Source organism: Lissotriton helveticus, chromosome 3_1 (genome assembly GCF_964261635.1).
Source record: "Lissotriton helveticus chromosome 3_1, aLisHel1.1, whole genome shotgun sequence".
NCBI classification, from domain to species: domain Eukaryota; kingdom Metazoa; phylum Chordata; class Amphibia; order Caudata; family Salamandridae; genus Lissotriton; species Lissotriton helveticus.
This window is the reverse complement of record NC_136061.1, coordinates 2,072,856,950-2,072,882,764: the sequence shown is the minus strand read 5'-3', so window position 1 is coordinate 2,072,882,764 and position 25,815 is coordinate 2,072,856,950. Positions and strand designations below refer to the sequence as shown.

The 25,815-nt window shown below is 41.8% G+C and overlaps 1 protein-coding gene across 1 annotated transcript in view; it reads right to left on the bottom strand.

Annotated features, from left to right (window-relative positions):
- RHCG (Rh family C glycoprotein) overlaps window positions 1-18,762 on the bottom strand; it is a 401,798-nt gene extending 383,036 nt beyond the window's left edge. The window contains exon 1 of the mRNA XM_078683199.1: window positions 18,454-18,762. Coding sequence (XP_078539325.1) covers window positions 18,454-18,625 — 172 coding nt within the window. The 5' untranslated portion in view covers window positions 18,626-18,762. The remainder of the gene's footprint in view (window positions 1-18,453) is intronic.
- Window positions 18,763-25,815: the final 7,053 nt, after the last annotated feature.

Sequence of the window (25,815 nt, the reverse complement as noted above, 5' to 3'; positions counted from 1 at the left end):
TTTGAATGTTAACAAATATAAAACGGCAACGGGTAAACTTCTTTTGCAGTCCCACTTACGTGATTATCTTCTCAATAATGAAGATTCTGTTTCCTCTAAAAGAATGGTCTGGGCAGCTGCTAAGGCAACCATCAGGGGTCAACTTATGCGGGACGCTGCTCTTTATAATAAAAAGAACGCTGCCAAGCAACTTGATCTGGAAAAGGATATTCGCCGACTCTCTCAATTATATATTTCAAAACCAACTCTCCAAAACCGAAAGTTTTTGGAACAGGCGCGCATGTCCCTCAATACCCTTTTTACTTCTAAGGTGGAATATGCCTTACAAAAGATGAAAGGTCGTCACTACGTCCTATATCTCTTTTAAATTCTGATGTTAAGATTCTTGCTAGCATTCTCGCATCACGACTTCGCAAGGTTTTACCTTCTTTAATCCATAACTCCCAAGTAGGTTTTGTTCCTGGTCGTTCCTCTCGAAACCACTTACGCACTCTCTCCCATGCCCTATGGTCAGCTAAGCATCTTGCTGGTGATGCCCTACTTCTTTCTTTGGATGCTGAAAAAGCATTTGACCGCATAGAATGGGAATACCTTTTTACCATAATGCAAAGATTTGGATTAGGAGATCAGTTCATCGCTAAAGTGCGACTACTTTATGATGGCCCATCTGCTCAAGTTAACTGTGGAGGTTTTTTCGCTACTCCATTTCCTATCCGGAGGGGCACCCGTCAAGGCTGTCCACTCTCCCCTCTTCTTTTCCTTTTGGCTATGGAGCCTCTGGCTACTGCAATTCATCAATCGGTTGCTGTGGTGGGCATTCCTCTTCCAATTGGTCACTCAAAAATGTATTTATATGCAGATGATATTCTTCTCACCCTCACTGATCTTCCACGTTCTCTCCCTGCTCTCCTCCGTGTCATTGATGATTTTTCTTCTTTCTCTGGCTATAAGATAAACTGGGATAAGAGCGAAGCCTTACCTATGTCCATTGGTACTACAAAGGATGTTTCCCTTTCCATTTTATTGGCAACCTTCTCGGCTTAAATACTTAGGGATACTCCTCAATAGGGGATTGGATAACGTTGTCACGGACAATTTAACTCCTTTAATTGCGCAAATGCAAAGAGATTTCGATAAATGGAAGGCCCTGGGTTTATCCCTTTGGGGACGGGTTCAGGCGATTAAGATGGTCATCCTGCCACGTTTTCTTTATGTTCTGGGTATGCTCCCTTTGACTATTCCTTTGGCTACTCTTCGATCCATTGATTCAAAAATAATTTTTTTTATATGGGATACAGCTAAACCACGTCTCACCTTAGCCAAATTAAAATCCCACCTATTGCAGGGAGGTTTGGGTCTTCCCTCTATCGAGCATTATTCCCTTGCCCTTCATCTTTCCCATCTTTCTTTCTTTTTACCCAAGTCTAAAGACATCCCTCAATGGGTTCCACTTGAACGCCATTTATTGGCTTCTGGCCCTGATTTGTCCCTTCTTTATGGCGAGGGTTCCAGTTCTCTTGACCCCAAAAATCCTATATTATCTGCTATGTATAAGTCTTGGCACAGAAGTCATCGTATCCTTAAATCTAACTCGCGGCTTCATTTTAACGCCCCTATATGGTCTAACTCGGCTATTCGGGTTCGAGGTCGCACTGTGTCCTGGCCTCTGTGGCAGGAGGCAGGTATTCACTCCTTAGAACAACTGTTTCATGGTGACAATTTTAAATCCTTTCCCCAATTCAGTGAGGAATTCCATCTACCACCCACATAATCCTATAACTATTCACATCTTCAACAAGCTATCACAAAACATCTAGGTTCCCCACCTGAGCTGTTGTCCGCTTGTCCTATTTTATCCTATCTGAATTTATGGGGGAATTTTAGGGGTGTCACTTCTGGTCTTTACAAGACTTTCTTACATCCTTTTTTTTCGCAACCCCTTTCAAAAGCTCTTCAACTAAAATGGCAATCACGCCTATCTGTGCTATACTCAGACACTCAGTGGGATCTCATTTTGAAAGGTTTACATAAGGGTGTTTGAGAAGCTCGCCTTAAATTCTGTATTTTTAAAATTCTCCATGAATGGCACTGGTCCCCGGTCAAATTACATCATGCTAAACTACTTTCGCATTCTTTGTGTTGGAGATGTTCTGCTTCCGGTTGTGATATCACGCATATTATCGGTGAGTGTCCTCGTACTCGATCATTTTGGCTTTTTGTACGAACGACTTTGGCTCATTCTATGTCATTGCCCTTGCCCTTTACCTCGGCAAATATAATTTTACATGACTTTCGTGGCCTTCCAAAGTTTACTAAACCACAGACTCGTTTCCTCCATACTGCTCTAGCCACGGCAAAAATTTGTATATTGCGTCATTGGAAGTCTTCATTATCTCCTTTTCAGGAGGAGTGGTTGGTAGCAATGGTCCAAACAGCTTCTTACGAACGTATAATTTATAATTTGCAGGATAAAGCTTCCATTTTTCCCCAAGTTTGGTCCCCATTCCTAGAAAACACAGTGGATGATGACTCTGTCTCTACTCCTTCTTCTTCTACGGCTGCTCTTCCTTCTTAAGTCCACCTTCTTCGCACCATGTTCACTCTTATTCTTCTCTCCTACGTATATTCTCATTTTTCTTACTTACATTTCACTTCACAATTAGTTTTGTTACTCTGGGGCTTCTTTTCTTTTTTCTCTCTCTTTCTCCTAAACTTTCTTTTTCTTTAGTTCCTTTTTCTTTTTTCTTTTCTTTCTTTCTATCCTTTTCTTTTATCCTTACTCTTGCCCTATGAATTCTAGAGGATTTGTTGTTTTATACCTCCTTTGTTATATTTTATAACTTATTTCCTCAATTATGCTATGTTTCACTTTATCCTCTGCATACGTATCTGCATTTGTGCTTTATCTAAAATGTTCTTAATAAAAAATTTCAACACAAAAGGTTCCTGTAGGAATTCATAAAAGTTTTCCGGGTCGGGTGGCTAAGGCTTTTTACAGAAGTGAAAGAGAGGAGAAAATTGCCAGTGGACCTCCAGCACACAATCATAAACCTGCTATGCAATACACAAGGATGAATTGGGTTTTATGCCAAGACAATTAGGGTTGGCATAACCTTAGACAAACACATAATTGGCTAGCTAAAGTAGTAGATTGGTTAGAGTCTCAAGTCTTCATTTCCCTTGATGCAGTACATTGGTCTTTTCTTATGTTGAATGAATGGAAAATGTTTATGAATATGTATATGGAGGCAGAGAGGGTTACCTACAAGAGTAGGGGGAGCCCATGTAAATTCCAAAAAGTATGGGGCAGTTGAATAAGATATTGTAGTCTGGAACTGGTGGAGGACAAAGACGAGACTTAAGGGCTTGCGGATCCGGGCTGACATGTTCACTGTACTGTGGCTGTATTTTCATAATACTGGTCGGAGGCTACATGACTGTTGAATTGACTAAATGCTACTAAAGTAGTAATTTGCCCCATGTTGGGGATGTGTGTGTACACTGTCAGAAAACAGAAAATGGATAAATATACTTTTATACAAAAAGAATAATTTAGGTTCCTTAGATGCTGATTAATTTCTCCAAGCATATGAGGGCCATTAAATTAATTTTTCTGAGACCCCCATGGCTGACTCGTACAAAACAAGGCAGCAGGGTTCTTGGTGTTGGAGGCGCTTTCATAAGTATGGCATTCACTCTGATGCTATCTCTCCTGGAGTCCATTCTATCACTTTAGGGGTTCTTGATGGCAGTTACAGCGACTCTACAAAAACGTGTCAAAAGGAACAGGTGCAAGGGTATGAAAAGGAAAGAGGGTCGCTTTTACGCAGATGTCATGAAACTGCTCTCCTCTAAATAAGTCCTGTGATGCTGTTTGCAGTCCTGTGTTCTGATCTTTCTGCATACAAACAGAAATGGATAGGCGGCAATGCGAGTGTTTGAAGTGTAGTCAGAGAGTACTCGCTGAGTGCAGCTTCAACAATTTCAATGACCACCCCACATTCTCTAGATGTTCCAAACTCACTTTTACTTTCTGGACCCAGCTACCTGGCTGTTAAAATGGCTTTATATTATCCTGAAAGGAAATCTCAACGTAATGAGTGTGTCCTCGTGTAACGTAACTGGTGCTATGTAAAGCGCTCTGATAACTTATTCGGTTCGGTTCTAGTTCGCGCTATATAAAACTCTGCAAGAAGAAAAGAACGCACCATGAGAACCAGTTCGGGAGCCCATGTAAGGACACCGCAACCAGACTTCACGTCCTCATAAGTCTCAAGCAGCAACTATTTGAAACTGTTTTACTGGGCTTTCAGAATACGGTTTAGAAATTCTAACTGTTAATTAATAATTTATTGGCTTGTGACCCACACTGTGACGTGATATGTGCTCAGTCCCCAAATGATGAAGTGCCCAGAAAAACTCCAAAGCCTTAATTTTGAGTGGCGGCATTCCACCTGGTGCATTTACACCATTTGGAAGCCATCACTCGCTCTCATGAGTAGCACAGTTTTTCTGGTCCTGGTTTCTCTATGTACAGAATTGCAGGGTTCACAAATTCTGGACCCTGTAATTCTGGGTCAGCAAATTCCAGAGCCAGTAATTTTAGGCCCAGAGACACCCTAGTACCCAGTTTCATCAGGTGTGGATGTGTACTGCGTGAAACAGCTGGGACAGGAACAGAGGCTGAGGGAAGGGGCATTAACTACTCCTGCCTGACCCCTGCAGCTCCCTGGGACTGTGCACGACACTCCTCCCACATGACTTTACCCTGCCTAACCTATCATACCCTCAGGCCTTACACCAACTGCCAAACAGAAAACTGTGAGCAGATTTGTCCCACAGCATCCGGAATAAATGCACAGAAAATGTTCTGTAATTCTGAGGTGCGTGGTTATTCCCCATTCGAGAGACACAACTTGTAGCTTCCATATTTTATTGCGGGGATGCTGACTGGAATTCGAGATTTGTGCTAACTCAGTATCCCCAAAACAAAATCCAAGTTAGCTCTTGATCTAGCAGTGATTAGGGTATTTGTGTTAATTGAGATTTAGGTATGACTTCGAAGATTTGCAAAGTGGGGGGAGGGGATTAAAGTGGAGGCTTTTTCCCAGGCTGCACAGGGATATCTACAGATTTGAGAGTCCGCAGGTCAGTGTGTGGAGTGTGAATTGTGTAATTGAGAGAATGGTTTTACATTCTGTAAACATATATTGTATCAACTTTCAGAGCAAACCATGTTAATATGTCTAACATTCCTATTAGGGCTAAATAGCTGAGAGGACGGAGGAAACAAAGATCAGATTGTGCAAAGGATGACATTAAAATGTAGTACCCGAGGCACAGATGACACATAGAATGGTGGAAGAGCAAGAGGCAAGAAATATAACATGGCATGTTTTCAGAAATTCTATTGCATCAGGGCTGTGGAAATTAAAATCTAAATATACATTGAGAAATTTCTGAGACGTGAGCCACTCTTCATCTGCCCAACCTGTACATACTTTTTTCACTTAACTCCAAATTCATTCAATTTAGGGACTATAAAACTCCATTATAAATGCTCGACTTGATAATGTCAAAAAGTATGTATTGGGCAGGGAAACACTATTTTATTAAAGACAAAAAGGCTAATATTATGCGACATTTCTATAAGTAACAAGGTACATGACAATTAAATGATGTTACAATGCTGTTATTATCACAAACAATATAGTAATTAAAACAGCAGTTAAGTATCTAGGTAACATCAATGTCATATGTCTATTTATTCCATGGAACATCAAAAAAAGTGGATGCCCAGAGGCCAGTGAGGTCATGTAACATCTAGGCTGGCCATGGAGGTTAAAGGTTGAGGGTGTGGGAGGACCAGTATGAGTAGGACAACATTAGCCTTCTTGTTGTTCATAAAATCAAAATTTGTACCCCTAACGAGAGGCATGTTGACATTTTATGGCCATTCATGGAAGCTAACGTTATACAAGATCGCTGCCTTTAAATGGCACCCACATTCACTCTTTTAAATGATGTTAGGCAGAAATGACTAAAGTTGGCAGACATCAATAAATCCTGTATACCTCCTCCTTCATAAAGACTTCAGGCTTCACAATGCAGCCACTATAGGCAGAGTGGGCTCTGCAAATTTCCTCAGCTCGGTACATGAACTTATGAACATAGTATGCAAATGTTGTCACAGAAACAACTGTGCAGTATGTGTGCTAACAGGCCAAATGTTGCTACAAGCTATAATAATACATAATGGATATAAAACTTAAGATGCTCTGAATCACATGGTGATACGAGGCGCATATTCTCCATTTCACAACATATACAAAAGAAACGAGAACTGATTTGTTCCTCAGAAAAAGGGATGAACACGGAGAAAATGATCTGGCATTCCCAGGTGTATGAGTGTGGTTACTCCCCATTCCGTGTTCATAACTTTTAATGTCCATTTTTTGGTGCAGGAACACCAGCCGTTATCTGAGATTTCTGCCAAACCAGTATCCCCAAACAAGACACTCACCATGAAGGCTTGAAAGTCAAATCTGCAGATTGTACAGGGTTCTCTTCAGATCTGAGGGTGACTAAGTTAGTCTGGTTAAGGATACAGAATCAGGTGAGGGGACAGTGACATCTGAGACTATATTGAGCAAAGCAGGGAATTAATAACAAATGACATGGTAAAAGAGCTAGAGACAAGAAATTCAACATAACATTTACAAAAACAACTTCTGTTTCATCAGGATGATGGCTGCTGGAATAAAATTCAAACATGGGTTGATCTATAATGTAAAGCACTCACATAGCTGTAGGCCTGGACAAAATGTGCATACTTTGTTTTGCTGAAATTAGGTAAATCGGATTTTGCGTGCATTTTTGGAGCAGGGATGCATTTTGTGCTAAAAAGAGCGCAACATGGCATGTGAGGTGTGCAGCAGCCTTTCGTGTTCAGTACATTCATTTTCTTCCTGTGCTCCTGTAGTAGGAATGGTAAATGGTCTAAATATCGATTCCAAAATATCGAGTAACCTAAATATCGAGTCCAAAATATAGAATGGACAAAATATCGACTGGACAGAATATAGACATTCAAAATATCGTTTTGAAGGTAAGTACTGTAATATCGAATTTAAAAATATAGACAGTCAAAATATCGCAGTACATAATATAGGTGATTAAAAATATCGACTTTTTAATAATATCGAAATTTTTTTTAAGTGTTTTATTTGTTAGTTTATGTGTGAAAAGTGTATATTTATTTGTAATTTATTGTAAGTAATTAATTTTATGTTATTTAATTTTTGCGTAATTTAATTCTGTAGCAGGGTGTGGGTTTATAGGGGAATAGGGTGGGAAGTAATTTAATTATAATTAATTGAATATGTTAATTAATTAATTGGTATTTATTTTGAATTAATTGTTAAATTGATAATTAATTAATTGTTAATTGATAATTAATTTTTATTAATTGTTTAAATGACAATTATGTGAAAAATAATATTTTATTTTCTGTAGCGGGTTGTGTGTTTATAGGGGAATAGGGTGGGAAGTAATTTAATTATAATTAATTAAATATGTTAATTAATTAATTGGTATTTATTTTGAATATATTGTCAATTAATTTTTAATTGGTAATTAATTAATTGTTAATTGATAATTATTTTTTTTAATTTAATATTTGATAATTATGTGATTAATATCATTTTATTTTTAGTAGTGGGTAGTGGGTTTATAGGGGAATAGGGTGGGAAGTAATTTACTTATAAATATTAAACATGTTAATTAATGAATTGGTATTTTTTTTTTAATTGTCAATTAATTTTTAATTGGTAATTAATTAATTCTTAATTGGTAATTACAATTTATTAATTGATTAATTTATAATTATGTGATTTATATTGAATTATTTTCACTAGAGTGGGGATATTAAAATTTACCCCTATGCTATCCAACGCTTTCCCTACTGTTGCACTCTCGGGAGTGGGAATAGTAATTTTTACCCCTACGCTATCCAACGCTTTTCCTACTGTTGCACTCACTGGAGTGGGAATAGTAATTTTTACCCTTACGCTATCCAACGCTTTCCCTACTGTTGCACTCACTGGAGAGGGAATAGTAATTTTTACCCCTACGGTATCCAATGCTTTCCCTACTGTTGTACTCTCTGGAGTGGGAATAGTAATTTTTACCCCTACGCTATCCAACGCTTTCCCTACTGTTGAACTTACTGGAGTGGGAATAGTAATTTTTAACCCTACGCTATCCAACGCCTTCTCTACTGTTGCACTCTCTGGAGTGGGAATAGTAATTGTTACCTCTACGCTATCCAATGCTTTCCCTACTGTTGCACTCGCTTGAGTGGGAATAGTAATTTTTACCCCTACGCTATCCAACGCTTTCCCTACTGTTGCACTCACTGTAGTTGGAATAGTAATTTTTACCCCTACGCTATCCAACGCTTTCCCTACTGTTGCACTCGCTGGAGTGGGAATAGTAATTTTTACCCCTACGCTATCCAACGCTTTCCCTACTGTTGCACTCACGGGAGTTGGAATACTAATTTTTACGCCTATGCTATCCAACGCTTTCCCTACTGTTGCACTCTCTGGAGTGGGAATAGTAATTTTTACCCCTACGCTATCCAACGCTTTCCCTACTGTTGCACTCGCTGGAGTGGGAATAGTCATTTTTACCCCTACGCTATCCAACGCCTTCCCTACTGTTGCACTCTCTGGAGTTGGAATAGTAATTTTTACCCCTACGCTATCCAACGCTTTCCCTACTGTTGCACTCGCTGGAGTGGGAATAGTAATTTTTACCCTACGCTATCCAACGCTTTCTCTACTGTTGCACTCTCTGGAGTGGGAATAGTAATTATTACCCCTACGCTATCCACCGCCTTCCCTACTGTTGCATTCTCTGGAGTGTGAATAGTAATTTTTACCACTACGCTATCCTACGGTAATAATATTGTGTATTTTTTATCAATATTATGTTCATATATATATATATATATATATATATATATATATATGTTTTAACAGATATGATTGTATTTTTTTATATAAGTTACATTAATTATTTAATAATGTTTAGGTAATTTAAGTATTTTTAAGTATATTTTATCTATTTATTGTTAATATTTTTTTATTTTACATTATTTTTAACAAATTTGATATTTTTACAATGTATATATATATAAACGATATTTTGTACTCAATATTTTGGTACTTACCTGTTTGTAGATATGAATTCGATATTTTGTCCGTCGATATTTTGGCGTTGATATTTTGGGTAGTCTATATTGTGTCCGTCGATATTTAGTCAGTGATCCAGGAGGAATTTAACCCAGACAAAATATCTATTACACAACATGGCTTGACAATATAATTTTATGTATTTCCCAAAACAATTTCTAATATAAAAGGCTGGAAATTATGCAATATTAATCCAGCGTAAGTTAAATTTCCCCTGGCCTAATAATTTGTTTTTTTTATTTTACATTTGCCTAACATGTGTGCCATTTTTTTCAAATGTACATTATTGTTCACTTTATTCAAAATGAATTCAATTTCGTGACAATAAATTGTCACTAAAACAATCAAAGTAATTCTTTACATATCGATATATGAGGGTCACCCATAGCATATTTTGAACAACAAATGTGTCAACTCATGAGGAGTGTGAGGCTGCATTGGCTTGGCATACTAGGAAAGTGTGTCAATATTGAATGAGAGCTTATTCAGAGCTCATGGCCTTTTAGCAAATTTATGTGAAAATTGTGCTTTAAAATCCACTATGTTGCCCCTTTGCTTTCAAAATGTTCTCAGGGGAGAACCCTCTTAGAAGAAGTTGGGCTCCCTTGCTACATGTGCTCACAGGAATTTGGGGCCTGTATTACGTCCCACCACTTTCAAAGATCACCAGCCACTACAGAATTTGCACGTTCTTTTATTGATCCTCGTTGTCATGTAACATATGAGCCATCCAAATGTCTCAAGAAATGTGTTTCATCATAGTCACATTCTTAATGTTATTTAATAGCTGACTTGCTTGCCTGGTTCCATAGGCCTGCAAAAAGTATTTCAGGTGGATGGTACCCACAAGTAATAAGATGTCTAGGAGGGCTCAAAAATGCAAAAGATCTCCTCAAAGTCCCCTGAATTAAATCCCCATTTTTTTGGGATGATCTACTTCTGGAGTTTCAAATTCGATATCTTTAGTAGGAGATCAAATCAAGGTGTCCACTGAGTAGACATCAACAGGAGCGGATGATTTCACCAAAAGGTGCCATCCCAGTATGTCAACTAAAGACAAGCAACACTTATTTGGAAGTGTTACAAGAAACATTTCTTTATATACATAAAAAAGAAATCGGGAATTAAAACAGTAAAATCTTCTAGTGCACATATTGATGCACCTCATGAATTAATTCATGTATCAGAATGGTATGTATTAAAATCGCTCTTACAACGCACTGACACAAGTTCAGCCTCAATTGATGACAAGATGACCTCTGCTGGTTACCGTCATAGGGGACTTTTGAGCGGCTCTATTGTTACGCCGCAAACAGTGGAAAAATTTCTATTATACTCCAAATCCCAATATTCACAAGCCTACAGAATATACCCTGTTGAGTTTATTGTACTATATTAACTTATACACATGTAACATGATATAATGTGCAGATCTGGGTGCCACATCTAACTCTTCAAGTTTCATCACTAAACTTTGAGTTGTCACTTTTATCTATTTTGAGTGTGTGCTTTCAGTATACATGTTTGGGCATGCCGTTTTTGATGGCAGGCTCTGGTTTTTGTTAGATTGTTATTGTTTATACCCCATTGTTATTCCCTGTCTGCACGAGCATTACACAATTTCACATAGGAACATATACAGGCGGCGGATGGGATGGAGGGTGGGGTGTTAGTCTGTTTACCCTACTGGCAAAGACAACAAGGATTGTCACAGTAGCAGTAGATTCTTGACCCCGAATGTGCAGGGACTGCACTCTGCGCAATGTCGATATTCCACATACAAAGGCATCAAACAACAGCAGGCGTATATCCGTTTCTTGCAAGAGATTCATCTCATTGATGTAGAATGCAGCAGCTCAGTAAGCTCTGGCAGGGCCATTGTATGGTACAATATACTCCTCTTATGCACGGGAAGCCTTACTATGGATCCATCCAGGCACACCCTTTCAATGTCTCTAAACTGAGACTGATAGGGAAGGTAGATATGCATTTGCATAAGGTCAACTAGATGGTCAATCAGTTCATTTAGATTGTATATCTACACCAAACTCTGAGAAGGGGGCTTTTGGGCTACATTATCCGGGTTCCTAGGGCAATGGGAGGGTATCCTATGGATATTGAGCGATACTTTAATAGCGTCCCAGATCTCACCCTGGATTGTTCTCACCCTCTACTTCATGATGTCACAGCCCATCAGCATTCACAAACTGTTGCACTGTGGACCCAGCAGTGGCCCGTCCTAGATGCACGGAGAACTCATAACTGTGACCTGCATCTCATTTCTCATTTCTCAGCCCCACATTACCTCTAGGTCTGACTCGACTGCTTTTTCTGCTCCCCAGAGCTTATCTCTTGGGTGGTGTTTTCTGATTATCTAGGATGAGTGATCTCTGACCACATGGCCCATTTTGTAGACATCAAATGGGGTGCACCACATACTCAGTTCTTACATGGGGACTCTCGATAGGTACATTAGATGATGCTGCCTTCCGTGAGGCTCAGCGAGTGCATATTACCAACTACTTTACAAGTCATCATGCTACTGCAATTGCACAGGCTGTAGAATGGACCTCCTTTAAGGTGTATACAGAATATAGCTGGGGTTCGCAGAGAGCTAAGTTGGTACTAAAAAGCCACAGAGGAGAAGGTAGTGAGGATGGACAATCGCTGTCCCCCAGATGAGGCAATCCATCTCACTTTGACTGCTGCTAAAGCATGTTACACAAAAAAACAACAACCAAAATGCCAAAACTGATCAATCTTTCCACAATGTTTTCTTGGGGCACACGTGAATGACTCAATGTGACCCAGAAACCTCTGTTTTAATGTACTTTATTATATTTTAGAATAAGGTTGTTTTCTTTTTTTCAACAGCTGTACGATTTTTAATATAAATCATTACAAAAACCACAAACACAACTTAATGACACACTTATAATACAACATCTCCAATTTATAATAGAAATTCCAAAAATGCCCAAAACATTTGAAACATACAAAATTTAATGGCACCTTTTTCACATACTCGAAGACAAAGACAATACGCTCAAAACATAACATTCACATGACAAACAAGCCCAGACAGGAATAACATTATTTGCAGTTTTTTCAACCTTGTATTTCGGGCAAGACTGAAACAGTGTACTGTTTAGAAAAACTTCTTAAACTGTTTGAAAATTGATTGAACGCAATTCAAATCAATATTCCTGCATTTGTAAACAGTTAGGGATAATCACTTTCCATAAAACAGTTTGGAAAAACCACAGTCGACGCGTTTCAAACCCCGCTTTCCAATCTTGGGATTCTCTTCAGGACCAAAAGCTATTATTCAAGATCAGCCGATCTCATCTGTTACACAACAAATCATATACCATCTTTGATGTTTTATATCCGATGGGATGTCCATTGCTTCAATCATTCTTTTATGATTTTGGTTCTTGGACTGGTAACTTATAATTTCTTTGTTGGCATATCATAGGAACACATGGCTGCAGCTACGATTGTCGGGCTTAAAGTAAAGGACGCCGCCACTGTTTGAACTGCGTTTACTGAGATTCGCATGTCCAACACACATGAGAGCGTCCATCTGGCCAACAAAGAAATTATAAGTTTCCAGTCCAAGAACGGGAATAAAAGCTTTTGAGAAAGTGATTATTCCTGTTTTCAAATGCAGATATATTGATGTGAATTGAGTTTAATCCATTTTCAAACTGTTTAAGGAGTTTTAGTAAACAGTACACTGTTTGAGTCTTGCCTGAAATACAAAGGTTGAAAAAACTGCAAATAATGTTATACCTGTCTGGGCTTGTTTGTCATGTGAATTTTATGTTTTGAGTGCATTGTCTTTGTCTTCGATAACGTGTAAAATGTGTCATTTAATGTTGCATGTTTCAAACGTTTTGGGCATTTTTGGGATTTCTATTGTATATTGGTGATGTTGTTTTATAAGTGTCTCTTTAAGTTGTGGTCGTGGTGTTTGTAATGATTTATATTTAAAATCACACAGTTGTTGAAAAAAAGAAAATAACGTTTTTTTTAAATATAATAAAGTACATTTCTGGGTCACATTGAGTCATTCACTTGTGCCCCAACAAATAATTGAGGAAAGATTGATCAATATTGGCATTTTGGTTGTTGTTTTTTGATCATTGGGCTCAGCCTTACTGATAAGAGTCAGAAAGAACCCTTTGATGTTAGGTAGGTAAAGCATGTTACACAGCATCGATAGAATGGGTCTGCTGCTATATTTATATGGAATACACCGTTTTGATTCATGCAACGGGTTATAAACCTGGGCTCGTGCTTGCTTGCTTGCTTGGTTCGCCAAGAGGTACGACAAACGGGATACATGATATTTTAGGATGTCTGAATAAGAAGTTTTGAGTGAGAGAGGTCAAAATAATTTTTGACTAAATATTTTCTAATTCGACTAAAGATCTGTATGTGACAGAAATGTTGTAAACTGCTAGTGTATGATTGATTGGTGTGTGTTTTACCGCAGCTTTGAATGACAATTTGGGAACCATAGTATGTCCAACTTGAACGAAAAATTGATTAGCCAATAGAGAATGCCCACCCATATCACAAACTAAGGCATGGGGCAGTCTTGTTTTTGCATGATGTAATTTGAATATTTGCTAGTATGCGTGTGTACGTGCGCAGGCACACTATCCAGTGTTAGAGTGTAAAGTCTGACGTTTTTATTTTTAAATATTTTTGTATTTTTGTATACATTGGTAATATGTGATATAAAACTTGATGAGAATTATTAACATTTATCCTTAATCATATGAAGAGCTGGGATGCATGGCTGGCATGCATTCCAGCTCTTCATATAATTAAGGATTAAGGGAGGCAGACTGGAAGAAGGTGGCAGTATGCCATTTACTTGATTGACATCAGAGAACTATGTGAGCTTATGCACAAATCTCCAGGCGGTGCATGGGCCTCTGCAGATCTGAGGGTGCTCAAGTCACTAAGCAATTACCATTAGTGTAAGGTGAATTTCAGTAATCATGAAATGGGTTCTAATTGTGCAGCAAGAAAAGGATGGAAACTTGTACTGGTCACGTTTCACACTGAAAGCAGACTGTACCAAAAGCGTGAAGTGGGAATCTAAGATCTGACGCACCAGTGAGACATGCAAAGGCTAAAAGAGCCAGAGGCAAAACATACACAATTGCAACATAACATATTTTAGCAACCCTTCCATTGTTTCTGGGTGGAGCCAGATAAATTAAATGCTAAATAGGTATTGAGAAAGACATCGCTTGCTGAAACTTAAGAACTTAAGTCGCACAGATATTTAAGTATATTTGCCTTTCATTGTTGTCTGCCTAAGGGTATTACTGCAACAATTTCCTAAGTGAGATAATAAGGTAAGATTCTTAATGCACTGTTGGGCATATTATCAAGAACGGCATTAAAAATTATCGCCGGTTTAGCTGCAGAAAACTGCTGCTAAAGCAGCTATAATGGGCTTGATAATATGCCCTTATGACTTCCAATAGAAGTCCATCTTCTGGTGTGAACAAGGACTTCTATTGGAATTCTCCAATAGTTTTCTGCCGGCGATATTTTTAACACCGTTCTTGATAATATGCCCCCCAACGCGTTTTTCCTGCACATAACGCTCAGATTTGGACACATGGTGCGAAGATCCCAGAATGCTTCACCGGAGCATCCCCGGGCGCCATTAAGGCATCACAATGACAACAGAGCATCACTCTCGGGAGTATGTAAGAGCAGGGCATGCTCCAGACACTTGTTTGATTTTTTTTAGCTCCCAACGTTCATTTGAAGAAAAGGGTACAAGCAGCCTGCAATTTCCTTTATGTCACGCCGATTTTCAGAGTACAGGCCGTAGAAGAAGGCCCATCCTCTAGAACACACCTACAATGGGAAAAATCTTGAAAAGAGGAAAACACATTTTGTCTACCAGCCTTCATGCGCTGCAATGGGGCAGCAAGGTACTAGAGGTCAGAATTGACCCCTTAGGTCTTGTACATATATCTACATTACATCCAACCTGGCGCAGGTGAAGGTACGCAGAACAAAGGCGGGGCATACCTACTTAAAGTAGGGATGCACAGCCTTTAGAAAGCCGTATTACCTGTTCAGGCATTATTCTGAACAGGTTCCCAGGAGCATAATGTGTGCATCTCTGGGTGCCCATCTGTACATACAGACCTATGGGGCGCCTTTGTGTATTTGCTTTACACGTATTTTAGACACGATTTTGAGTACTAAATATGTTTGCAACTAGGCTTATCTACTATATTTTTCTTTCTGATCTTTGACTTTTATGGTCTATGACCCAAATAAAGTTGTAAACGGGAGTACTCATGTGTAAATATGGATGCTCAAACATGTTTTTGTGAAATTGTTCCTAAGTATTTTCAAAACAATTCCTACATATTGGATTGTCTGTGCTACCAATATAATAATGCAACCATATAATTATAGCCTGCACTCGAGTATCCTGTAAAACTAATTATAATAGATAGTTGATAGTGATGGTTTTACGACTTATCTTTGCAATTTTTTCCCCTAGGAAAACTACTCGCAGCGAGAATGCTACATATTCTGTGCATTTACGTTCTGTGCGAATCGTTCTGTGAAAACATGAAAAAAGTTGTCTTGCCACAAGGACCCCATGAACCCTAGCCCACTTAAGAGTCGGATGTGGCATAGATCCCTATATAGCACCTTATTGTAACTCAAACATTTTCTATGGTTCCCATATTTATTTCTTGATGATTTCAGTTAGCTGTTTTCCCTTTCTACACTTTACAAGATTACATTAATTATAATCTTTCTGTTTTTTTCGGTATTTTGTTTTACTTATTCTCGTAGAAGTCCCTAAAACTGAAATAGGTGTTGTCAGAAAATTGCAAAAAGGCCCATCCTTACATGCTGCCAAATGCAAGTGAGAAAAACTAAAAATTCTGAGCTCTAATACAAGGCAGACCCATTGACTTTGCACAAGTGGAACATTATACTCTTACACTGTTACTGTACTAATTACAATTCCTCTACAGTAGTAGACGATAGCACAGGTTGGCAGTCGAAATATAAAACTCTACAGGTCAACCTTGTCACCAAAAATAAAATAAGAAACGTTTACTTCTCGTTGCATAAATATGTGCAGTGCAAACATGCTCTCTGAAGATAGGACCAAGAATGAATAGTCCTGGATACACTAATAACCACATTCTCATCCACCAATACGAAGAAGCTAGGCATGCACCCTTGAGTATTATGAGGTACAAAGATCTGCCATGGAGAGCAGGGCTCTGGTTTCGGTCGGTATAGCCCCATCACCCCATCGCAAGATGTCCTCAGATTACCTTTTTAGGGCTACTGCAGTGAAATGCATTATTATACATATGGGAAGCCAGTATATTCACCTTCGTGGTGGGCAACAATCGGGTGCAGGTTCTGACGGGCAGAAGTGTCAGAAATCAGGGTTTACTAAAACGTGTGCACTGCTGACTTGCAATGCAAGCAGAGGCCCACAATGGCTCCTTGTGAATGGGGATGCTCTGCGATTGACTGACTCCACGACATGCTATGCTTCCCCTAAACACAAATGTCCATGATCAGTGAATGCCGCACATCACTCTGCAACAGTAAAAGTGCCCATGTTGCACACTGATGTTCATTGAGATTGTGCTGGTGTAAATCAGAGTTTATTTATAAACCCACCAGGGTATGTAAAATGGTATTGTCCGTTCCAGCGTTTGGGGGGTAGCCCCCTCGGCAACTACGAATTTGTCGGTGAACAGAGATGAGTTTAGTTTTGCACTCAAAGTCAGATGTGTAGAATCCAAGAGGCGAACAAAAGCACAGCCAAGGCTGACGCCTACTTTAGAGATCTGGTTACTATTGATTCGGATATCTGACTAGGTATGAAGAGAATGGTTTCAAGAAATTGATTCCGCATGGGACATCAATCTCTCGTCTCCTTTCAGCCCTCACTCCTCATTCTTCACTCTACAAAGCTATAGCCTATTCTGCTCTCATTCACTGACTCTTTTACATACACCTGTCAAAAACGACCCTCATACTTTTGGCACGGTCTATCACCCCACTATAGAGTACTCTCTTTTCTCTGGGATATCACTGCTACTCCTTTCCAGTAGCGATATTTCGACCTCACAAAGTGCACCCGTGCACTGGCCCAGCCTGGGAATATGTCTGTCTCCAAGCTCCTCTGTCACGGTGTTAGCAGGCCAGCGTCCTGGGCTTGCTTCTTTCTCCAGCTGCACCTCCCATCAAGCTTCACTTGTTTCATCCGCCAGACTTTCCTGTCATTTATATACTCACAAACGTCATATAGTGCATTATTCTGCCAAATTTGACCGTGTTCTTAATAAGCCATCTCACTCATTCTCATAATTCCACTAAACAGAGACGTTTTCTTTCCTGCTCCCCTCCCTTATTTGTCCTTATTCATCTTCCATCGTTTTTTCTCTTACTACATTTTGTTCACTCTCTTGGTGGTGTATTTGACCCCTCCCTTCCCTTCTCCGGAGAGATTCCTGCTGCAGCCTCCCTCGCAAGAACTAACTTCACAATCTTCGAGAAACTCCCCTATTTCTCACCTTTAAAAGCTCTAACTTTCATTTCTACTCTCTTCCTGTCACACCTCGACTTTTCCCTCCATGCTCCAGCCTGTCATTTCATTTCTTGTGGGTTATTTGCCACGGGTTTTATATGGTTTCGTGCGTTGGCCCATCTTTATTTGTGATCTGCCATTTCTCTCTGCACTACCCGATGAATCCACCTTTCTCTCTGAATTTCTCCATGTCCCAAAAATCATTTTGCGGCAGTTTATATAGCTTGAGACGTTTTTTTTACCATGTTTACCATGTTATATTGGAAACATTTGAGCAGTAGACATATAGATACACTGAAAAACTGGCCACGGAAACTACTTTTATGTACTGGACTGTTGTGTTGATCAATGTGCAACATATGCAAGCACGCCACTGTGAGCTAGCAGAAATGATGCACGAAGAAACGAAAGGAAGGGGCTGGGGTAAAATCACAACGTCACTGTCATTTAGGTGTGGACATGCAGAGAGGTTTCTGAATACACACAGACCTGCTTGCAAATATTTGGGTACCCAACCAGGGTATCACAATCCCCCCCCCCCCCACACAGTATATAAAGAGCTAAACGTGGACTTACTTGGATATCGGAAGTAAAAGTCATTTTCATAGTCAGGGGTGTTTGTCCTTGCCCAGTTTGGACTGGATGTGATGTCATAGCGCACAAAGACCCCGAAGAGCACGATCATGGCAATCTGCCAGATGAAGCAGACGAGCGGCAGCCGCCAGCGCATGTTCGTGTTTCTTGACATGGCTTCGGAGTTGCTGTCGGCCCTCTTCTGCCGACAATTAAAGAGAAGTCGCTGTAATTGTCCCAGGGAGTGTGCGCCTGCCGCGGAGCACTGCCCTGTGTTCTTTCTACCGTGCAGTGGCCAGGGTTGGAGCCGCGGAGTTCATCTATATAGTTTAATCTCAGGGTGTGACTGGATTAGCCTGGCAGTCGCATCGACAAACCACACCTTGGGCCTTCGTAAGGGAGGAGATGCACAGTATGAATATGTTTAAATCCATTTCTTTTAATTGTGTACGCTTTGCTTTCGGACTCGCGTGAAATGTTCCGACAATTCAGTGGAGGGTTCAAAAAATGAGAGCAGAATCCAGAAATGATGTAACTCTTACGACCAGCATTATAACTTCTAATCCTTTTGGAGCCAGCACGTGTCATCTTTGATGCTTTCCACATTTCCTTCAGCTGATCAGTTTTCGAGTACAGCAATCTACTCAGAGATCAAAGGCCAGTGGCGTGTTCTGGGATTGGCTGCATTCCATCCAAATACCATAGGCCAGTGACATGTTTCTGGATTAGTTGTAGCACACACACATATCATAGATGGTCCAGTAGAATGTTACGGGATTAATTGCAGCCCACCTAGATATCAAAGGATTCATCACTGAGCCCCACGCTGTTCAACGTCTACATGAGCCCCCTCGCGGCCATCGCACGCCAACACAACCTCAACATCCTCTCCTACGCCGACGACACCCAGCTGATCCTCTCCCTCACCAACGACCCCGCAACCGCCAGAACCAACCTACACGAAGGGATGAAAGACGTAGCCGAGTGGATGATGAACAGCCGCCTGAAACTGAACTCAGACAAGACGGAAGTCCTCATCCTGGGATCATCACCCTCCGCCTGGGACGACTCCTGGTGGCCCACCGCCCTGGGCAGCACACCCAAACCAACGGACCACGCACGCAACCTGGGCTTCATCCTGGACTCCTTCCTCTCGATGACCAGACAAGTCAACGCCGTGTCCTCATCATGCTTCAACATCCTTCGCCTGCTACGCAAGATCTTCCGGTGGATCCCCACCGAGACCAGGAAGACGGTCACCCAGGCCCTCGTCACCAGCCGTCTGGACTACGGCAACTCCCTCTACGCCGGAACCGCAGCCAAACTCCAGAACAGGGCTCCAGCGCATCCAGAACCCCTCAGCACGACTCATCATGGACATCCCCCGACGCAGCCACATCACCGGACACCTGAGAGACCTGCACTGGCTCCCCGTTAGCAAGAGAATCACGTTCCGACTCCTCACCCACGCACACAAAGCTCTCCACAACCAAGGACCCAGATACCTCAACGACCGCCTGACCTCCTACACCCCCACCCGACAACTACGATCGACCAGCCACGCCCTTGCCGTCGTTCCCCGCATCCGAAGAGCCTCAACGGGAGGAAGATCCTTCTCCTACCTGGCTGCCAAGACATGGAACTCCCTCCCCATCCACCTCCGCCTGACCCAAGACCACCTCTCCTTCAGGAAGCAACTCAAGACCTGGCTGTTCGAACAGTAGAGGACCCCCCCCCCCCCAAGCGCCTTGAGACCCTCCGGGTGAGTAGCGCGCTATACAAATGTCTGATTGATTGATTGAAAGGCGGTGACATGTTCTGGAATTGGTTGCAGTACACACAGATTTCAAAGGCCCATGGCATGGTTTGGGATTTGTTGCAGCAAACCTCCATGTCATAAGTGCATGATATCAGATCAGAAACACTTTATTCGGTTTTGCTTTCAAACCATAAAAGTTACATAGACATAAAAGCAATTTCAGTAAAGGTGCATAAGTTCAAATGACAGCCAATACCACAGTTAGAATTATACGAGTTAGATAAAAAAAACCTGAGGAAACAATCATTAGACATCCATACAACCTCTGGATTTAACAGTGGCTTTTAAAAATTCTACTATAAAAATATACAGTACTCTTTCAATAATTGCAGGAACACAAGTGCCGGGTGAACCTGTCTAAAATTCATTATTTTTAAAATAGGAACTGAAAAGCGCGTACAAGGAATTTCATATAATTTACATAAAAACAGGAAGTGCATTGTGTCCTGCAGAGACTGTCTGTCACAGTCGCAGGGAGCTGACACTTGACCTCTATTAAAACCCTTGGGTCTGGCGAGCAAAAGGTGAAAAAGGTTCAGCCGCAACCTAGTTAACAACAATTTCTCATGATGTGGACAGAGACCCCATGAGATAAGGTTCAGTTATTGGGGTTGTTTTAAGCATTATATACGTTCGCACGCTAGGCTTCAACACCTCCTTGGCTTCCCTTTCCATATTCCTTAGTGACAGAAAGGCTAGCCTGGTCGATTCCACATCCTTCTTTATAATAACATTGGGGTTGGAAAATAACTCCCTCCGCCCTAACCCATCAAAGGTTTTATTTAATATATCTCAGCCACGGAATACGACCCGAGTTGTCAAGGGACATGCATTCTCTTAGGATCTGGTGGGTGAAAAACAGATCATTGTTCAACCAACATTTTAGCCAGAAGATCAGGGGTCGCAAAGCAAGGGCATCACTTAAATAGGGAACCCCCAGTTCCTCGTGGACCGCTAAATTAGATGTGCCACGGGGAACACATAAAATGCATTTCAAAAAGTTATTTTCAGCTATCTGGAGGGTTTCTGCAGCAGTGTATCCCCACATTTCACTGCCATATTAAGCTATGGCCAGGTTTTTGGCCTGATACACTTGCAGCATAGCTCCTGTTGTTTTCTTCCCTATTTTGGATGAAAAATAAAAAATTGCTGAGTTCACCCTGGCCAGATCCTTTTTTTTTGGGTAATAGGGGGCGTCATTTGAGCTGGTCATCCAAAAGGATCCCTAAGAATGGGAATACATTCGTACGAGGGATCTTGGTGTCACCTACACTAAATTGAAAACTCCTTTTCACCGATTGCCCCACTTGCATGATATGTTCTCAGGATTCGTTGCAGCTCACTCTGATGTCATAGGCCAGTAACACATTCTGGAATTGGTTCGAGCCCACCCAGAAATCACAGGACAATGGAATGTACTGAGATTGGTAGCAGCCAACCCAGATATCAAGGCCAATGCATTCCACACAGATAACATAGGCCAGTGGCAACGTCTGGGATTTGTAGATGCCCGCTGTTAGAAATGGGTTTTCTGGTTGACTAGGGTACGCACCTAAGCCAGGCAGAGTCCACCACTCTAGTCAGGATAAGGGGATTACACGTCTAAAATAACCCCTGCTCACCCTGTTAGAAATTGGGATCTCTAGTTGGCAGAGGTAGGTACCTTTGTCCAAATAGGGACCCTTCTTCCTAGTCGGGATAAGGGAGTTACACTCCTAAAGTAACCCCTGCTCACTCCCCTGGTAGCTTGGCATGAGCAGTCAGGCTTATCTTAGAGGCAGTGTTTAAAGCATTTGCACATAACCAACAGTAATACAGTGTAAGCACTAAAAAAGGACACCCCACCAGTTTAGAAAAAAATCCAATATTTTTATATACTTAAGACAAGACCAAAAACGATAAAAGTCCACAATACAGTACTTGGGGTATCACGGCGTCGTGAACACACAAATCGAAACAGTTCTGGCTGACCGCGGCGTCGCGGACCGGCTATGGTGTCGGGAAGACCCGCTAAACAGTACCTTTAGAAATACAGGGTGTCAGTGACCTCTCGTTGAGCTTCCAAAAGCACGGCGTCCGAAAGCGTTGTGTCTGGAGGTCGGTGCAGGAGTTTTCAGGCCCTTGCAGATCCATGCGTTACAGATCGAACTATTCATGGTTGAAGTCAGGAGCACTGGCGTCAGCAGGCATCGGGTGCTACGGTGCGAAGTGTAGAGGGGTGGCATGCGATGCCCCCAGGTCGTGGTTCGAACAGCGGCTCAGTGGCGGCGTCAGATGGCGTCATCTGTGAGACCAGGGTCACGGCGAGAAGTGATGTGGTGCTCGTTGCGGTGCTGGCAGGTCACGGTGTAAGCAGCGTCGTCGTCATTGCTGTAATGCTGTAGTCGGCTGACCTACTGCAGTGCAGGATGGGGGTGGTGCGTCGTGTAACTTTACGAGCGGTGCCCTCGAACCATATTGCAAGCAGCGGCAACGATTTCGGTGGGGAGCGGTGGTGCCAAGGATACCAAGGCAGCGTCGTGAAGTGAGGCGATGCGGAGTGTGGTGCCCACAGGTTCAGTACGAGCAGTGGCTCAGTGGCAGCATCAGCAGGCATTGTCGTGAGACCAGGGTTGCAGTGCGGTGTTGCGGCAGTGCCCTCTGGGGTGCCTTTCGGACACAGACTCAGCAGCAGTGTCATTGACAATGCCAGGTTGCTTTCGCTTCCGTTGCAGCACAAAACACACAGTCCACAGTGCTGAGGGCATAAGAACTTGAAGTCTTTGCTGTTCCCGTGACTTCTGGAACAGCGGGAAAGCTCTACCTCAAGCCCTTGGAGAAACTCACAAAAATAGATTGCAGAGAGTTCAGTCCAGTCCTTTCTCTGGCCAAAACAAAAGCAGCCACTGCAGGCCATCCCAGACACTCAGCAAAGTAGTAGTTCCTTCTCACAGCTTCTCCAGCTCCTCTTCTTGGCAGTCTTCTTGGTCCAAAAGAGTTCTAAAGATCTGGGGTCTGGGCCCCAATATTTATACTCCAAATTCCTTTGTCCTCTCAGGCAGACAGTGTCTGTGCTTAGTCCAAACCTGTTTGGTCCTCTCTAGCCCAGCTTCCCAGCAGGAGGCAGATACAGCATTGTTCTGGGCAGACAGGGCCTATTCAGGTGCAAAGGAAATCTCCTCCCACCACTCTAAATGCCGACCGGGCCTATTCAGGTGCTAGTGACTACTCCTACCACTACTCTGAAAGCAGCCCAGGTCTATTCAGCCCATCCCTGACCCATCTAGTCTCTTGGGAGCCACTGCGCATGCCCCTGTCATCAAAAACCCAGAAAGTCAATCCACAAACCCAGCAGAGGCCCACTGGATGACTTAGCAAGAAAATACCAACTTTCTAAAAGGGGTATTTTCAAACACAGAACGTAAAAATCACCTTCACTAAAAGATGCATCTTTAGATCTGAGTTCAGGCATACTAAACTTTATTTCTCAACCTTGCTCCCAGGGCCACTTATGTTTATAAGATGTTATAAAAAAAACTCCCCATTTTGTCCTACGGGAACAGGTAGCCTTGCAATAGTGAAAAATGAAATTGGCAGTAATTCACTATCAGGACATGCCCCACACACCAGGGCATGTCCTACCTTTCACATACAATGCACCCTGCCCACAGGGGTACCATGGGCCTACCTTAGGAATGACTGACAATTAAGAAAAGGGAAGGTCAGGGCCCGGGAAGGGTGTGCACTTACCAAGTCAACATGGCGGTTACAAACTGGGCGCAGACTCTGCAGTGGCAGGTCTGAGTTACCTTTTTAGGGCTACTCATGTGGGTGGCACAATCAGTGCTGCAGGCCCACTAGTTAAATTTATTAAAAAACAACAAGAGCACGCAAGCAAGGTTGACCAGGGACCTTGGGAATCAATTATTTTAAACAACAGCAGTCCATAGAAAAGTATGAAATAGGAAAGCAAAAAATGAATTTTATATCTTTAAAAAGAGCATTCTGAATAAAATCATGAAATTATATTTTGCAGCATGTTTTGATTCATATAGGAATAGATGCCCATCCGAGCTGTCTTAAGCCCAAGTTAAAGTATTATATGTCGAGTGGGAGATTACTTTTGCATTGTTTGTGGCCTTTCCCCCTTCTCCCAGACCTCAAAAGTAGTAACAGGGGGTACCTTTCTATAATAGAATAGTAAATCAAATATGCCAATCATGGAAATACAAATCCATAACACAATTTACGCAGATAGCATATGTACTTTAGCACAGATCAGCAGTGATAAAGTGCCCAGAGTCCTAAAACCAACAACCACAGGTCAGGAAAAAATGGGAGGGAGAAGCAAAAGGTTTAGGGATAACCCGGCAAACAGGGCCATCTCCAACAACCCCCTTGGTAGCTTTTGGCATGGACAATCAGGCTTATCTCATAGCCAATGTGTAAAGCATGTGCACATTACAATCAGTAATACAGTGAAAGCCCTACAAAATGACACCACACCAGTTTTAGAAAAATAACCAATATTTTTCTTTGTAAAATAAGACCAAAATGATATAAATACAACATAGTCAAAGTATGACTAAATCTAAAATAGACTTTACATACAGTTCATTGAAGTCAAAAGCTCCTTCCGTCCAGTTGTGGCATTGTGAGCCAACTACAGTGCCGGGGAAACCCGTACAACAGTGCCTTTGGAGATGTAAGGCATCTGACCTTGCTGTGAGATCCTGAGGAGTGGTATTGGCAGGCGTCAGTTCTTGAAGTCGTCACAGGGGTTCTTGGGCCCTTGAAGTCACATGTGTTGCAGGTCAAACTCTGTGAGTTGGATGTTAGGAGTGCCGGCATCGGCAGGCATTGGAGCAGCGGCATCAGTGAGATCAAAGCTGAAGTGCGATGCCGGACGGTGCCCTGTGTTCTCCCCAGGTCACGGTGCAGGCAGCGGCGTCTGTGACGGTGTTGTGGCATCATCAGGGGTACCAAGGCAGCGGTGTGAAGTGAGGTGGTATGTGGTGCCCACAGGTCACGGTGCAAGCAGCAGCTCAGTGGCAGCGTCAAAGGGCATTGTCGGTGAGACCAGGGTTGCAGAGCGAAGTGTGGCAGTGCCTTCAGGTCACGGTGCCGCCAGCGGCAGTGTTGAGTGCATCAGGTTACCTTTTTCCTCTGTGGCAGCGGAAACATTTAGTTCCAGAAGCCTGTACCAAGAAGGAGTTGAGGTCTTTGATTTCCCTGAGAGGCAAGCTCTACACAAAGCCCTTGGAGATACATAGAACACAGAAAGAATAGTCCAGTGTTTTTCTAGCCCAAGACATAAGCAGCAACTCCAAGCCAACCAAGCAAAGCACACAGCAAAGTTGTAGTCTCTTCTCACAGCTCTTCCAGCTTTTCTTCCTGGCAGGTTCCTCAGTCCATCAGTAATCTAAAGTTCTGGAGTCATGGCTCAAATATTTATAGTACATTTTGCTTTGAAGTTGGTACAAACAAAGTTCCTTTGGCACACACAATCTAGTTCATCCTGGCTCTGGCCAGGTTCACCACAGGAGGTGGAGACAACTTTGTGAGAG